Source organism: Triplophysa dalaica, chromosome 4, assembly GCF_015846415.1.
Source record: "Triplophysa dalaica isolate WHDGS20190420 chromosome 4, ASM1584641v1, whole genome shotgun sequence".
NCBI lineage: Eukaryota > Metazoa > Chordata > Actinopteri > Cypriniformes > Nemacheilidae > Triplophysa > Triplophysa dalaica.
The window spans coordinates 24,465,008-24,483,414 of NC_079545.1; the positions used below are offsets into that span (position 1 = coordinate 24,465,008).

The 18,407-nt window shown below is 38.8% G+C and overlaps 1 protein-coding gene across 1 annotated transcript; it reads right to left on the minus strand.

The window, feature by feature from the left end:
• Window positions 1-45: 45 nt before the first annotated feature.
• On the minus strand, window positions 46-17,819 carry prkg2 (protein kinase cGMP-dependent 2). Its single transcript, XM_056745864.1, has 19 exons — window positions 17,713-17,819; window positions 16,257-16,746; window positions 14,259-14,425; window positions 13,643-13,756; window positions 12,106-12,211; window positions 11,580-11,643; window positions 9,912-9,989; window positions 8,138-8,232; window positions 7,821-7,889; window positions 7,617-7,715; window positions 6,931-7,084; window positions 6,676-6,812; window positions 6,350-6,439; window positions 5,955-6,096; window positions 5,718-5,881; window positions 5,481-5,603; window positions 5,307-5,369; window positions 4,804-4,870; window positions 46-992 (listed from the first exon to the last, which is right to left on the minus strand). The coding sequence occupies exons 2-19, from the start codon at window positions 16,736-16,738 to the stop codon at window positions 897-899; spliced, it is 2,310 nt and encodes a 769-aa protein (XP_056601842.1). The 5' UTR covers window positions 16,739-16,746; window positions 17,713-17,819; the 3' UTR covers window positions 46-896.
• Window positions 17,820-18,407: the final 588 nt, after the last annotated feature.

Here is an 18,407-nt window from a genome sequence, read left to right on the forward strand (position 1 = left end):
CAATTAATATAAAAAGTCGAAGAAAAGTAAACACAGCAAAGCAAACCTAAATCACTGTATTTTCTATACAAATTCAACATGTACAATGACAGTTCATGACTATGCAAAATATCTTGGGGTCTTTTCTGATTACTCAAACTTGCATTAAAAACTACAAACATTTCCTATTCATAAAAAGAATGAAAATAACCACAAATCCTCAACTATTACATCAGTAAAAACACATTCGGCTCAGGTGCAGAGGTGAGGCCGACGTGAACCTCACAAGCTCCAGGAAAAGTCACTGAAAATACTACTCCTCACACAACTCTGCTTGAATTTCCCAAACTGCAGTGCAAGTCATTCTTTGAGGTTAACCTCTTTAACCTCATCAGTGCCGTATTCACAGTCACGGGTGGTTATCACTTTCCAGAGTTCAAATACATTATATCATTGACACTTCTAAAACAAGGCACATCTCACCTTCCTGTCAGACCGCAAAATGTCTCTATGTCTTTAGGTAAATATTACCAATGGTTTCACACTATTCTCTACAATGCTTACTCACACACACTCCTCTTACGTGCTTGCAAAATTATTTCTGCCAAACTATTTCTCAACAATGCATCTCATATCCATCCCAATGTACTATACGGCTCTCCATTTAAACACTCTGACATCATAATAATGCAACAATTTCATTCTTACGTGTCTCCTCCTCTGCTGTGCCTCCCACTCCACCGCAACAGCAGATTTCAGTCAAGGAGTCTTTTGTTTCAGCATATAAACTGATTCTGTTTGTTTCGTGATCACAAGATCCTTTTAACAAAAGTAAACATGTTGGAGACATAAAATGTTGGAAGAGATTTGTTGACCACACACTGTTTGAACACACTCAGGGTGCATACAGGGGTCCATTAGAAGTCCACGTCCCAACCCGACATTTCATCCGGAGGAATCTCTTCATCGGGGGGATAATTGTCAAAGTAACTGTGGTCCGTGGGTCCCTTCACCTGGAGACACAAAACAAAAGTGAGAGAATGAGAGAAAACATTGAAATAGTTGAGCTCGCCCAAAACAATCATTGAGAATTGCTTTGATATTTGTCATCTTATAATACATGATTCCAGATCATAACATTAGTTTGAATATTCAATTATTTGTTCTTTCATCCACTTAAACGGATAGTTTACCCACAAAGGAAATGATGTCATGAATTGCTCCCCCTCAAGTTGTTCCAAACTTGTTATAAATGACAGAGAATGTTCTGACATGAAACTCTAGATGGCGCAGTCCTAAAGTCTAAACCGATCTGACATATAATCATTTTACTACACAGTGCAGCTGATCGTTCCTTCTGTATCAGCAGCCAATGAGCTTACTGCTTTACATTTAAAACTTGGCTAGTGATTGTTGTAGCAGAGCAGCGCATTTTTGAAAGCATCTGGATCTAAGATAAGTCAAGGATCTTTTATTCCTTACTTACTAGCTGTGCATAATGTGTGGTCTGCCTAATTTATTTGATCCAGAATGCAGCGTCAATAGTGGTGTTCAATGAACCGAAGAGAGTACACGTCACTCCTCCCTTCATTAAATGGTAACTCAAAACCGTCAAGTAGTTTAACATCTGTAGGACCTCCAATTTTCCCCAAACGCAAATTTAGGTAGTTTTGGAAGCTTTCTCCTCCTTAGATTGCAATGCGACTAATCTTCAACCAATCCTGAGTATGTGCAGGAAGCTGTGTGGACGCGTTTGTGCATGAGACGGACTCTTATACGGAAAGTCAAATGTGTCCGCGGCTTAAGGCTCATGGGAAATGAAACGAGATAAAGCAGCGGACTCTTCGGGGGGTCCCTGGGGGAGAGGTGCTGTGCCAATACTGGCTTCGTGTTGGGTGGTGTCTGCTACTACTAAGTACTACTACTACTACTAAGTACTACTGGTGTCTGCTGTGGCAGAGCATGAGATGGAAGCACGGGTCCCTGCAGGAGTGGTTGCTGCTGTGATACTGGCTGGTGGAGGACTGAAGATGCCTGGTCGGTGGTTGAAAGTTTGTTGCTAAATGATTTACGTGATGAGGGTCCAGTGGGCTTCTCGGCTGAGGGAATGCTCTGACCGGATGTACATTTTGAAGGCCTCTGATGACAAGAGGCAGAGCGTTTGGGTCTGAGGCTGAGAGAGGCCTTTTTGGGTGGCTGTTGTTGCTGCACCGATGCAGAAGGAATGGCTGAAAAAGTGGTCTGCGGGGATGCCAGATCGGAGCAAAACAGCTTTGAGGAATCAAAAGCGAGTGGCAGGGCGGTTTCAGTCGTCAACGAAGACTAGTCAGATGAAGATTTGGCATGTGGTGTTCTGAAATGAAGGTAGGCTAGGAGGGTTTGGTACAGTTGGATTGGAGAGTGGAGATGTAAATGTAGATGAAGTGGCCTCTCCTGGCCGGATCCGACTTGCTTTGCTTAGTGAAGTATGCGATTGTCTCCGAATCGAGCACTGACAGGTCGGAGATGGTGGGTTGAGCTGAAGGTTTGAAGTTGGAAGTGGTGGAGATTTACGCGCCTCTGTGAAATCCGAAGAAAGCCAGGATGAACATGGCGCAGCTAACTAACGAAATCCACCTTCCCCCCAGTGAACCTCATTGTACAGACCCTGTGCAAGGTCAGGGAAGAGGAGCATCAAGTACTACTAGTTTCACCCTACTGGTCCAACCTGACTTGGTTCTCGCAGCTAAAGCTCTTGACAACAACTCTCCTCTGACCGATTCCCCTGATGAAAGACCTGCTCTCTCAGGGGAAGGGCACATTATGGCATCCCAGGCCAGACATCTGGAGCCCCCATGTCTGGCCCCTGGACAGGACGAGGAGATCCTGAGTTGGCTATCCCCCCTCCCTGTGGTGGAGACCATCACTCAGGCTTGGGCCCCAGCCACCGGGCAGCTATACGCCTATAAGTGGCGCCCTTTCTCGTCCCGGTGCTCTTCTCGGAGAGAAGACCCACGGAGGTGCTCGATCGAAACAAGCTGTTCCTAAGGGACTGGAGACTAACCTCTCCCCCTCCACACTGAAAGTGTTTGTAGCATCCGCTTACCACTACTGGAAACTCCCTAGGGCAGCACGACCTGATCAGTAGAACCCTAAGGGGCGCGTGAAGGCAGAGCCGCCTCGGTCACGCTCCGTACCCTCCCAGCCCCTTCGAGGTCGCTCTTCCTCATCACGATGAAGACGCTTCTCCTGTTGGCGCTCGTCTCCAAGAGGGTAGGAGACTTACAAGCATTTTCCGTGTCCCCTGATTGCCTAGAATTAGGGTCCGGTAAGTCTCACGCTAGCCTGAGACCCGACCCGGCCACGTGCCCGAGGTTCCCTGCAGGGGGGCTGGGTTTTGCAGCCCTGTCCCTTTGGCCGAGATTCAATATGATCTAGCGTATAACTCTAACCGGACCTGGTGCTACCGGAGGAATGTAACACCCCCCATGGGCTGTTCCGTCCAACTTAACCTCATGAACGGTTCCCATCTCTGTTAACCCGTGACCTACCCAGGTTGACCTCCACCTCGCGGTTAACTGCCCCAGTCCGAACTTATTTCATGAGATCTCCCCTAAATGGCGAGACCATGTTTGTATCCCGCTAAACTCCTCCCGACGGTAGGAAGTGGTCTCTGCAGCGCATCCCTAATTAAGGAAGCAGCGCTTACCCAGTGAACCCTGACCAGACGGCCTCTCACAGATAAAGAGAGATAAGGCCCCTTCCGTAAATGGGTGGTCGGGGCTTCCCACCTTTCCCCTGAGGAAACTCTGGGACCCCCAACCAATCACACTGGAAGGTTACAATTTCGCGAAAGCTCTCGTGTATGACACGGCAAGTCCTGTCACCATCGCTCCACTAGAGATTGCGACACGATACAGCGTAGTGGCATTTTCCATGGGAACCCCATCTGTTGGTTCGACACAACATCGACAGACCGATAGAAAGGGAACGTCTTGGTTACATCTGTAACCCCAGTTCACTGATGGAGGGAACGAGACATTGTGTCCCTTATGGCACAACAAATATCGCCCTCTGCAGCAGTCGTGAGAGGCTCTCAGGCTCCTCAGAACACAAGGTGAATGAATGAAGCACGCCAGCTTCCTTTTATACCGGACATCCAGAGGCAGAGCCCGGCATGCAAATTTTATTCGCCAATTTCATTGGCCTTTTCTAAAAGAAGTCCGAGTTGATAGGTTCTTAACGGCGAACCCCATCTGTCGGTTCGACACAACATCTCGTTCCCTCCATCAGGGAACTGAGGTTACAGACGTAACCAAGACGTTTATTCATATAAGTTATATGTGCAGCATCAGTATGCTGTAGATGTATTGGCAGTAGCAAGTCTTCGTACTTGCTCTGCCGCAGCAGCGTGGCAGATCCATTCCGCCGAAATTAATATGTCATGTACACTACCATGCTAAACCCTCCGAGAGTTGTCATGACAGAAATCTCATTGTTCTGTCGAAAAACAAAGATATTTGGACAGATGTAAGCAACTGACATTTCTGAGAAATCATTGACTACCCTTTTTGGAAGAAATGCAATGGTAGTCAAAGGTGACCTAGAACTGTTTGCTTTCCTAAATTCTTCAAAATATCTAATTTTGTGTTCAACAGAACAAAAAAATTTACAATCCTTTTTCCTAGTATAGTCAGAAATCTCAGTGGCTAACATTTTTCCAGAAATCTTACTTTGTATTCATCAGTAATTTCTACAGGTTTGAAACAACTTGGGGGTGAGTAAATGATGACATCATTTAAATTTTTGTGTGGAGCATCTTTAATCTGTATCTATGTGGCTTACCTCTCTTTTAAGAGGTGATTTCAGACTTCTGGACTTCAGACCAACCCAACTAAATCCTGTAAACCACCTACAAAGCTCGTTAAAACAATAAAGTCACAAATTGAGTCAATTATAGCATTTATACAATAATTAAAGTGACATATTTATAAATGTCCACGTGGGGGGTTTCTCCTCTAAGAAATAAACCTCCCTAAAACCTTTTTAATTTCAAAAGTGCCAGAACATATTTCTGTTACTAAGTCAAATTACACTTTGGTTTGACTTTGGTTTGGCTACAATTAAAGAAATAGTCAAACAGACAAGACGATAAAGTGTAAATCAACAGCATAGACCAACTGGAGTCAGCTTATTGAATTTGTACAGCTGTGAGCTTTTCAAGGGCTGTCTAAACATAGTACAGGTGCAGAGCCTCCAATGAAAATCCTCCATGTTTCAAACTACTGTGACATTTCTGTTTAACCAACACATTATTGACATTATGTTAGGATTAGGGTGTTTCTCACCTGTGTTTTTTTATATCTGTTATTCCATTCTTGAGATTGCCAAGTCGCTCTGAAGGGTTTTGCCTTCATGTGACAAAAACAAGTATTTAAAAAAATAACAGTGTGTTACAGTGGGATGAGAATAGTTTAAGAAAACATGTAGAAAAAGCACAAACTGTTGACGGATGATCATACCTGCAGAGCTTTCGAATAAGGTCACCTGGCCTTTTGGTAATCTTTTTTGGGAAGTCCATCTTCTCTATTCCTTTCAGTATGAATGTGTATATAATCATCTGATCTGAACCGGTAAAAGGGGGACTTAAGGAAAAATCAGATGAACATGGTTTAATAAACTGCCATATGCACTTACGCATCTACGCAAATTCCCTAAAAGGTTTATTTGACCACACAGAGGACAGGACTGATGCAAACCTTCCCGTGAGAAGTTCAAAGATCAGGATTCCAAGAGACCAGAAGTCCACACTGAGGCCATGGCCTCTATTAAGAATGATCTCGGGTGCAACATACTCTGGAGTCCCGCAGAACGTCCAGGTCTTCTGCCCGCACTTGAGTTTCTTTGCAAATCCAAAATCCACCTGAGAAAAGATGCATTAGATTCATATTGCTGCAGCCAAATTCATTTTGAGTTCACTCAGTGAGTTTGCTCACCAGTTTGACGTATCCATCAGAATCCAACATCAGATTCTCTGGCTTCAGATCTCTGTATATGATCCCATTGTAATGAAGGTAGTCAAAGGCCTCTGTTACGCAGCCCACACAGAATTTGGCAGTGTATTCATCAAAACTCCCCCTGGATTAAAACATTACAGTAAAGCTCTCACACACGCAACACTTATAATGTCCCAGCTGAAAAAACATCCATTCAGAAAGGAAGTTCTTCAGCAGTCTGGTAAGAACATCCACACTTTAGAATTCCATTCTGAAGACCACCATCCAAAATACAACATGTGCTGGTGATCAGCAGAGTTGCTCTTTTCAGAAGAGATGTTGTTTAGCGTCAAAACCAGTAAAACCTCTGTTACGTGACTTCAGAGAAAACTAACCTGTCTCTCAGAAGGCTCCAGATCTCTCCGCCAAGGCAAGCCTCCAATAGCATGTACACATACTTGTTGTCTTTGAAAGTACGATACATTCTAGAAGAAGAAAATTAAAACAAAATCCAAAATGAAAGATGTCTGGCAAATTCACAGCCCACCCAAATCCCAAAATTGCAAGTTCAACAACCTTCCAATATTTATACAACAATTAATAGAAACATTATGTTCAGTCACACTTTATGCATCCCTCCTCCGTGTTTAAACCAAATCTGCACACTTGCTGCGAATAAACATTGTGGTTTTATTTCTTTTAAAAGCAGACTTTGACATACTTAACAATGAAAGGAGAGTTTGTCTCAAGCAAGATCCTCCTCTCTGAATAAATATGCTCTTCCTGTTTGTTATCTACGATGTGCCGCTTCTTGATGCATTTCAGCGCAAACGTCACATTCTCATTCTTCATTTTCACCTAGAGAAAATCTGGCATCATTATCATTGCTCATGTCCTTCAAATTAAGATGTTTTAATATGTAATTTATTTTATGATAAAGGCAATGTGTGTCATATAGGGTGCACAAGATTCTTACCAATTCAACCCTGCCAAAGCCTCCAACTCCCAGCGTGGAAATAACCTCCAAACTGCTGAAAAGTATAGCAGATGCAAAGCTGCTTTCTGTCTCTTTCAGCTCTATCATATCATGTGACACTGGTGGAGTGGACAGGGTGCTGCTTCCTGACCTCCTGAAAGAATTAGTGAGGATTTACACAACAATGATCAATGATTATATTTAGGAAAGAGACAAATATCTGAATTAGATAGAATGCAATTGTATAGTTTTCAGGGCTGTCAAACAATTAATTGCGAATAATTGCTTCCAGAATAAAAGTTTGTGTTTACATAATCTGTGTACTGTGCATATTAATTTTGTATTTGTACACAAACACATACGTGTACGTGTACATATTTAGGAAATATGTATTTATATATATTCACCAATAATTTGTATTACATATGTTTATTCATTTTTTTATATTTCTTAAATATAAGAAAGTGTGTCTGTGTTTATAAACACAAAATGAATATGCACAGTTCGCAGACGTATATTATGTAAACACAACATTTTATTCTGGATGCGATTAGTTGCCATTAATCGTTTGACAGCCCTAATATTTTTGCATTAATAAAAAAAAATTATGGCACATTAATACCAAATCAAGAACATTTTAATACCTCTCTCTACATTTATATGAAAAGTACACAGTTGGTACTTACTTTGCATTTCTTTTCTTATCATCACGAGCTAAACTATCAACATAACTTTGCAGGTACTTCTTTAGTTCGTCGAACGTTCCAACCGTCTGACTGAAAGTTCTAGTGGAAAACACAGAGTTGTTTTTTGTCAGAGAGATAAAAAATAAATAAAAACACATTAATTGCTAGAACGATGAATGCCATGATACTGAATAGTGAACTCACTCTCGATCAATGACAAGGCATTCCACACCATCCTCATCTGCTACTATATTGGCCGATCTGACATCATCACTGTGATTTGACAATGCAGGGACACATCAAATGCAATAGACATTACAGGTCCTTACTGAAATGATTGACATTTTGGGCAGCAATTGAATATGTGTCATAATAAACACAGGATCAACACAGTTAACATAAAAGCTATCCATTGATGTTCTTTGTTACTGCAGTTATACAAAAAGACACCTTTGATGAAAAGAAGTAGGATTTTAGTTGGAAAATGAGAATTGATGCTGGGGATTGAAGAAAGTCTGTACCTGATGAGGGCTTTCTCGCCAAAATAATCCCCTTTCCCCAAGGTGTTGATGATCTGAGGCTCTTCATGATCCTGTGTGCTTTGTGTGACTTTAATCTATACAACATACAAAGATAACCAGCGAATTACAGTGTGTTGTAATTTACTTTTCAATTTTGCAATTTACATTAAAGCTGCAGTCCATAACGTTTGGCTCTATATCACATTCTCTGTTTGAATCGTGAAACTGCATGTTACTTTCTGTAATTATCTTTACTTGGATTAAAATCAAACGATGTCGAAATGACATTTCCTGGAATGCTTTTTTTTTACAGATTCCAGTAAAAACAATCTTTCAATCGCAGACAACATGTAGCCAAGTCAATATTAATGGTATTGAAGAAATCGAGCCTCTTCATACAATTGGATTCATCCCCAATTCTGTAAAATGATCCTCTCAACTACAGTGACCCTCTTGACCTTTCAGTTTTGGGTGACTAGCACTAATGGCCTTATTCCCAACACGCTCCTGGACATGGTGGCGACAGGCTGACAAGAACCATCATTTCCGGTAATTAAATTTGCTCCCCCCCGGAAAAACTCCCCCCATCTTGAGCTACAGTGGGGCAGAGACCAACAGAGGACCCAAAGCTGACTAGCTCATGCTAAACAGTTCCTGTTGCTTCCCAGTGGATAGCTCTGTCTCTTAACCCCTTCAGTGTCAAATTACTGATTTATCTCAACACACTCGACCTCCCACAGACACAGCTCAACGGCTCCAGCTAAGTTAAATCACCGTTTTTCAAAAAAAGTTCTTGATGGTTTAACTTCAGCATTAGATGGTTTGAGCATACTAAAGGTTACATCAATGGTGAATTTGGAAGAATGAGGTATACACTGTTGATTTTACTGGAAATAAATGATACAATTATATGAATCGTAACATTACAAAGTCACATCATACTCCATATCTCCATATTCATTTGAATTGTGCCAAAAAAGAAATACTTGTAAAAAAACTGTAATATTCCTGTAGTTTGGTCGCCAGTAAGTACATTTGTTTTTCATGTTATTTATTTACCCCCAAAATTTGTAACTTGAACAAAATGCAGTAAATATATTTCAGTGCAGAGTCTAATGCAACCACTAAAAATGCTATAATATTATATTTTTCAATTTTAAAACAGATTATCGTTATTTAAGTATAAAAATATTTCTTCGTATTTGGTACATGTCACTTTTGCTAATGTAAAATGCATTCGCAAAATGCATTATAGCAAATGCTCAAGGTAGTATGGTCTTCAAAATTTTATGCAAAACCTTACAACCTACTCCATGTTTTATTCCTGTATATAATTCAAAGAATATCTTGTCAGCTTCAATGGTCGTGGAGCACACTTATATACAAACTAAAATATTTTGTACAATGAAAGTGATGTGGTCAATGAAACAAGGTGAATTAAATATATTTGATCAGTGGCCAGAACAGTGCAGAATCTTACATATTTACTGTATTTTCCTTGTTACTTATAATTTCTTTATTTAGTCAGTATTTTTTTCGGCCTAACCTAATTACATGTAAAGCAACAATTGAATTTATTGTATGCTTAGCAATATATAAGTTTCATCAAAAATATAATATACTGTATATATTAACACATTGATTGAAAATGTCCAACGTGTTGTTTATTTCTAGGTTTGCACTTGTAATAGATTTTTAATGAAGTCTCAGATTTATTGACCCTTCAATCCCAACCCTTTCCCAGACAAACTGATGGTAATATATTGCAGATTACCTTTCCATTGGCAATTATGTAGAAGGTGTTTCCTTCCTCTCCCTCTCTGATGATGTAATCTTCTTTATTATAATACTCCTGATCAGGAAACAAGACAAAACTAATTTAGCCATTGATTTACCATCAAGCCATTGCTGTCATGTTCCCGAAGGGATGACCCCAAGGGAGGCAACAGGAAGGCTGCCATATTTGACTCCATATAAGACGATATGTCCCCACATCCTCTGCACTGTATCATTTTTGTGTTACAAAGGTCAGAAAAAACTACTGATGAGGATAGGACCAATATTCTTGATGGTTTCATTTTAGTGTTCACACCCAGGCAATAACATCTTTCTAATAAATAACAATAAAATTATTGATTATCAGAACTGGTTGCAATGTTCATGGATGAACTGTTAATATAACAAGAAATTACAGATTGCATTGAAAACATATTTGTTATTGTCACTGCTCTTTGTGTGAGATAAAATCTTATTTAAATTGTATAAATATTTATTGAATATAGCATTGAGTTTCATAAAATTATTAAAATATTCTAGAAAATTAAATCGGCCATTTACAATGCAGTTGAATTAAGAGCATATTTCAATTGGAAGTGAGGATCCCTCGCTCTAAAGGGTAAATGGGAACTCGGGAGGGTGATGGGCAATTGTATCTTATAATATAGCCATTTAGAACACACTTGGTGAAAGGAGTAATAAAAATCAACGTCACTTTCTCTTTAGTTGACACGACCCATCGTGCGGTGTCTCCTTCCCTCAATACCCTTCAGAAGCACAAAAATGCAGTTTGGAATTCACCCACAAGCTCAACTGCCTGAGAGTCTTTGAGCACTAAAGGAGTCCAAATTTCTCCATCCATGATCTCATCCCAAGCCGTCCAACACCATGACTCTCTCAGAGCACTGCTGTTTCATTAAAGAAGCTCTCTCGGCATGCCACGGCTCTCAAAAACATTTTTCTGCTCCTAGCGTTCGTCCTTGCATTCCATTCCCCACTGTTTAATAATAGAGTTCCACATTATCTGCATGTCTCAGTGCGAAACATCTGGGCCACTATTGGGTTACATTGGTTCCAAACCCCTAGAGAGGAGAATATAATCAACTCCATCGGAGTGATTGAATAACGACATTCTCCCATTCGACCCCAGGGGCCAACAATCGAGAGGAATGTCCTTGATGTTTTTTCAGCATCGAAGAACGCAATGAAGGTTATTTGACATTGAGTTGACAAAGCCCACACTCTTTTAGAAAAACTCTCTTCGGCCCCTCTTGGAGTTGTGGAATAAATCAGTCGTCGGCTGGCATTGGCTGCTAAAAACATCTTTAACAAATCACTCGTCCCCTCAATTGGAGCGAACACTTCGCTCAGCCTTATTCAAATAACTATGGTAACAATACACCGTGCCGAGTGAGGAAAGATGTAATATTTGTACTGTGTATCCCAAATTGTCGCTTTTGGTCTCGATGGCTGATCTTTTGCTCACCCTCAAGTTGTTCCAAACCTGTGTAAATTACATTGTTCTGCTAAACTCTAGGAAAGGGTGAACTATCCCTTTAAGGTTCCTGAATAGATTTTAACTGGCAAATAAGTGTATTAAATCAGAAAGGGGTGCCTCGTTTCTTTTAAATCACCAGACTTCATTACTATTTAAAGATTTACTTACCACCTCTAAGCAGTCAACAATCTTAGTTAATTTATCCCCAGGCAGACTCCCAAGAAGCGAAACACTAAAAGAAAAGCAAAAATTCAGTTGGAGAGACAATTTTTTTGACATTTGTTCATGTTTAAACACAAATAATATGTAAATTTACATGATCATGTCATGTGAAATATGCAGAATGTTAAATAAGCTTGAACTGATGCAGATATTTTCAGATTGACTCCGTCTACACTGGATGAAGGGCAAGGGTTTTTTATATTTGTAGAGTGATAAACAAAGCAAGTGCGTTTGTTTAATCTTATATAATATCTATTATTTATCTTTCATAATTAGAATATTTGACCCTGAATAGAATTTTGTTCTTTTCATGTTTTCTATTTCAGATAATAGTTATATAAGCTATAAAGTCACAGAGGCAACGGAACTGACCATTATTATGAATAGTTCAGCTAATGTATATAAAAAAGGTTTTGTTTTGTTTGTTTGTCTAATCTATAACATGTTTAGGAGGATGGAAGAGCAGGTTTACCTCCTAAGGAAGTTGCGGTACTGCTCGTGGCGAGCCTCTGCAGTCATCCGCATGATGTTGTGAAAGACCTCTCGGTCGAGGGCCCATGTCCTCACGTTGCTGACAGCTGCAACCATCACAGCAGGTAAGAGAAATACCAACATATCTCTGTTTTTCCCTTCACTGAGTGATTTATATTTAACTTTCAATGGTTCATTGACCAGGAAGCAACAGCTGCTTCCAATAGGGATAGGAAGTGGTAACATTTTATTGAGCTGACTCAAAAAGTTGAGACACAATTATTATGTATTCAATTTCAAGATCAAAATAGTTTTTCATAGTTTTTCTTAGTGAATTGACCTGAAGGCTTTGAATGGTCAGTTTAAAATTTCTTTCAGGAATAGTCATCCAAGTGCCGGATTGATTTATTATTTAACATTATTGAGTTTTACAGCACATAATTGCTCTTTTAGGACCGGAAATAAAAGATATTTTGAGGGCAGCCATCTATTTAGAATTATAGGAAACATTGGAATGATTTCTCATCACAGGACAAGCTCATTCGATTTAAGAAGGTGGACAAACAACCAAACAAAGTTACTGTCGAGCCAATAAGATTAACATGACAAGACAACAAAATTCACAAGATGTTTTTGTGGGTTTCAGCTGTTTGTTTGATAGCCTGTGGCTACATGTGGCCAATACATGGTCACAGCTTGCTTTAAACACAAATGGGTTGTTGTGTCTGAATTTAATGCAAGACTGTTATTTCATCTAGTTTTCATTGAGACATTTTACACATGAAATGTAACACATGAAACAACTCTTCAGTACGCACAAAAAACATTTTATTATTTAAAAGGACATTTCAGCCAAAAATAAAAATCCCGTCATCATTTGCTCACCATTTTTACTAATTTCTAATGAACACAGAAAGATTTTTAGAAGAATGCTTGTAACCGAACAGTTATTGGCCACCATTGATTACCATAGTAGGAAAAATTACAGTGGTTGTGTATAGTCCCCCAGAACTGCTTGCTTTCTTCAAAAGATCTTATTTTTTGGTCAACGGAACAAAGAAATTTATAGAGCAATTTTCCCTACAATAATAGACAATGATGGCCAAGAACTGTTTGGTTACAAGCATTCTTCAAAATATCTTCCTCTGTGTTCAACAGAACAAAGAAATGTACAGTATACAGATTTGGAGCAACTCGAGGGTGAGTAAATAATGACAGCATTTAAATTCTCAAACTTTTTTATGGTTAGGCCCCCTTGTAGGGTACCCCGTGTAGGGTGCCTCACTTTGCGGCCCCTCAAATCAAGTCTTACAATCCTAAACTTCAAATTTGTATTAAACCAATGAAATGTTTATTTATACAATGCTGAAACAGCATTTATTTTGGTTTGTGGGATTATTTTTCTGATGTTTGATTACATATAATTTATGATACATTTCTATGTAAAATGCCACAAATCTGTGGCCCCCCTGAATCCGTCTTCCCCCAGTTTAAGGACAATACAATCAGATACAATCAGAGCATACAAAAGAATTTACCTTTGACTGATGCAGTCCTGGTACAGTTGTACAAGATGGCTAATTCACCAAATGTGGTCCAGACTGATATTGACGTGAGCAGTTTATTGTGCTGGTAGACATCCAGCTTGCCATCTGTAAGAATCAAACATTCTCGTTGCTATAGTTATGCAGTACTGTATATGTATATTTATCTAATTTATTTGCAACATTTTACTCAAAGATAAATGAGCATTAACCATTAACATGTCTTTATCTTTAGAGGAAAATAACTATTTTGCCTCGTGCAAAGCATTCTGGGAACAAGAAATCCTCATCAACCTTTTTTTTTATTTTGGTTCAAAGAATGCTTTGCATGAGGCTGTTTTCTATTTTTTCTTTAAAGATAAAAGTAATGTTTGCTTATGTTTAATGTTCATTTATCTTTGAACAATCTGTTGCCAGTAACTTACATAAATGTTAAAAAAAATGTGAATGCTTTTTACATTCTAAATTACATGTGCAATGAGGTTGACCAAATAAATTATTATGATTATGTAACAAATTGTCCATGTATTTTGCCTCATATGAACATATGGCCAGTGTGACAATGGTCGAAAAATACAATACACAATTAAACTGCACATTTAATTCATACCTGCAAGGACAAACAAGTGGTGCCCCGGCTCTCCTTGTTTAATGACGTATTCTCCCTGCTGGTATGTCCTCTCATACATACATTCAACCATGTCTTTCACCTGCTGCACCTCCAGTCTCCTCAGATACTGGTTCTTATTCAATGCATCTGTGAGGAGCTTTTTCACACTGTTAAAAACAGTTACATTTTGTCAAATTTGCTTTAAAGGGATAATTCACCCATAATATAAAGAATTATTTATTCACCCTCATGTTGTTTAAAACCTGTATATGACTCTTCACAGTGTTGGGTAAGTTACTCTGAGAAAGTAATTAATTACTAGTTACTCATTACATATTCAATAGTGTAATAAGATTACTGTCCAAATTACTCTGTCCAAAAAGTATTTAGTTACTCATTACTAATTACTTTATATATCCTACATCGACCTTGATTAGTTAAGTGATTCAAGGATAGACATGAAACGGCTTATTTTATTCATTCAAATAAATAATATTATTAACTGACCAAAGTATTACAAATGTGAGCACAGATTTTAAAGTAAGACTTTGAATTTTGATGTCAATTACACTATTGCACACGCATATATTTCTCAAAGTATTTAGTTTAATTACATCAAAAGTAACTGTAATTAAATTACAGAAAACATATGAGTAATCCCTTACTTTAATTTTTCAAGGGAAAAGTAATTAAAATACAGTAACTAATTACTTAGTAACTAGTTACACACAACACTGACTCTTCAGTAGAACACAAAAGAAGATTATCGAGAAATGTCTCAGTGGCAAGTCAACGGTGCTAATGTTGTTTGGTTAGAAATGTTCTTTTGTGTTGTGCAGAAGAAAGAAAGTCATACATGTTTGAAATAGGCCCTTTTCAAAATGACGTCACATGACTTCCGCCTTCTCGCAAAGAAGTGTATCATGACCCCCGTCTTGCAACAAACAAGAAGAAGAATTTCCGTTTTGCCGTCGCGCTGGAATTTAACAACAGTGACGGATAAACTCACTTATTCAAGTACTTATCCTAGCACCTTTGTTAACACAAAAAGAAAACAAAACAATTACCTTCATAATCAAACAGGTACTGTTCAACAAAGTATTTGTATCCTTCATCTAGCTTTAATCTTGTCATAAGCGAACATTTGTCTGCAAGATGTTGTACATAATCTAGCCGTATTTGTGCCAGCTGCGCAAAGGACTTGCTAAAGTCCATTCTGAGGCGCTAGCCGAAGTAACGAAACACTGCTTTGCGGCAGAACGTAAGATGCGTGATGTCATGTGAAAAGGGAATCCATGATTGATAGAATTCACATTTCATTAAAGATCCTTTAGCTTTACATTATGGGTGTTACTCTGAAAGAATATATATACATATATATATTTATTTGTTTTGTTAATTTTGGTGGCTAATAGGGAGAAATATAACACTTGATGGTTGGACTATTGGATGACAACAAATGACTAATTGGGCTGTTTTTCATGTCATTTCATGCTAGCTATCAAGTGCAACAGTTGTTTGCTTGTCAGTGTTAGAATAGAGGCAGGATAATGAACCTCAGCATGGTGAATTTAAGATTCCCAACATAATGAGTATCTACACAGCATGGCCACTCAAGAGCTTAGCATATGAATAACACAGACTGATTACCAACATGCAAAATGGCAGATCTATTTCAGGTGTTTAAGGGTGCTTGATATTAGCTGGGATCCAATAATGAATATTCCTGTACAAACATACTGAATAAAATAATAAAAAACACTTTACAAACCCTGCTCACATGGTTACTTAGAAGCCTTAAGTTTAGGAAGGACACGTCTTTAAACCTCTTTTTACCCTTTATGAGAATGCATCTATTGAATGGCTACTAGACTGTAATTGAGAGTGATGTCCTTTCTTAATTTCATCAAATACTAAGACTAAGCAATATAAAATATATCCATCTACTAGCATTGAAGAGCATAAAGCAAGAGAATAAGAATGCACTAGACAGCTCACCTTTGCTCTTTCCAAACTCGTGCACTCTCGAAGTAAAATTTTGGAATACCGCTGGAATCGTAGGTTCTGGATGAAGGTTCTGCAGACACGCCAGCTTTTGCTCCTTTTCTCCTGTTGAGGGTGTCTTTGAGCAGGCTGGTAAGACACTGACTGACCTTTTCCTTAATAGGTGACGGCAGGAGATCCAACTCCCCTTGATTCTTTAGTGCATCCTGAAGCTTGTTAAGTTGGAAGCACTTGTTCCTCAAAGCATCAGAGATCTCTGAGATTGTCTTTTTCTGCTGGGCAAGTTTCTCCTCCAGTTGTTTGATCTGAAGCTCCTTGACACTCAGGTCTTCATCTTTCTTCTTCAGTTGATTTTCCAGCTCTTCCACTCTAGCTCTGAGGACCTGAGGAACCAAACTCGATTCCACGTTGTTTTTGGATTTGGCCGAGCCACTGACCTGCTTGAGAGGGTTCAGCTTCATTGAACCGTTCCCCATTTTGGCACCTAAAAGTTATAATAAGAGATGACTGAAGTTAAAGGACTGAAGTCCCATTCGGGTCACTGTGCTCATGTCTCCTGATAAATAATATAAATACTGCTGCTGTTTATCAGGGCGTGTGCTGATCTCTTGTTGACAGATATGATGCTGCCATTTGTACCCTACAGAACGCAACTTTGATGGTAAAGGTTAGAGGATCCTCCCAAGCCTTTAATCTACCTATCATTGATATGTATCTAATTATGAAGAGCTTAGACACTAGCACAAGACACAGAGTGATCATCCAACTCTCAGTGAGAGAGAGAGAGAGATCCCCAGTCATTTAGATGTGATCAATAATTCAGAAGCACAGTAATACCGGATGGCATCAGAACCACATGAACTGCAATATGCTCTTTCCTGAAATCCCCTGACGTCATTCTTTGTTAGACTCATTGAAGAAAACGAAATATTTTGCATTTCACATTGAGTTACAAACATACAATGGACACTGCACACTCCTACTGCACAGAAAAAAGCATTTTTGAGCACAATTACAGTATTTATGTGCAAGACCTTTGAGCAAACTAAATACAGACGCCCACATCTTTATACATAAACTTTAAGCATGCGAACCCAAAAAGAAAGAACTTTTGTTTATATTTAGATTGGATGTTGAAATTACATGACATTTGTATGATCTTTGTCTTTACATCATGAGATACTTTTTTTTTCATTTAGAGAGGACGTATGCTACAGTTACACATACGCAACATTGCTAAACATACAGTAACATACTAAATCAAATCAATACGTTTTGCACTTTGTTGCAACAATGTCAAAAGAATGTCAAAATTGATATTGAAAAGAAGTTTATAATAACAATGCATGATAAACCGGAAGAACAGGTGTAACGTTTTATCAATAGGCTGTGACGTTTTAGGAAAGCATAAAGTTTCTGAACGGCTTTGAAATAAAAGCTAAACTCCTACCGTTTTATTCTTCGACGTTACTCGAGCCAAGAAAGTAGAAAATAATGAAAAGAGATGCACATGGATGTCGTCGGTGTTCCCTGTCCACAGTGTTCACACGCCCCACACAACACAAAGACTGTCAATTCTCCAGAATAACTACACGTCAATCTCTCCAGCTTCACTTTATTGATCTCTCTCTCTCTCTCTCTCTCTCTCTCCCTCTGTCTCGTGCGTCGGCTCTTTCTATTTATGTCACTACTCAAATATTTTTTGTTGTTTATTTGTTTGCTTGTATATTTGTTCAATCTGAAGTACCATTTGTGAGCATGTTGCACGTTTTGCATTTGTACATAATACAATACCGTTATTTACGCACCAAGCATACATACATTACTTGTCATTTCTCCTTTTTTGTAGTTGTAGAACATTTTATCCAGATTAATGTCTACATTTCATCTAGACATACTTCAGTTTTGCGTATAGTGCTATTACAGTAATCCAAGAGTTCAGTTGAATTGATTCAAATGCCTTAACGTGACTAAAAGCCAATGAGTTACATCAGAGTGCTTGTAAACTTTGGCGATGGAATCCGCCAATATAACATTCAAAGTTGACGATCATATGGACTGTGCATTTCATACTTTAAGCAAATATTACAGTGAGTGCTGCACGCACACAGCATCATTGTGGTTGTTAGAATTTAGAGAATATAT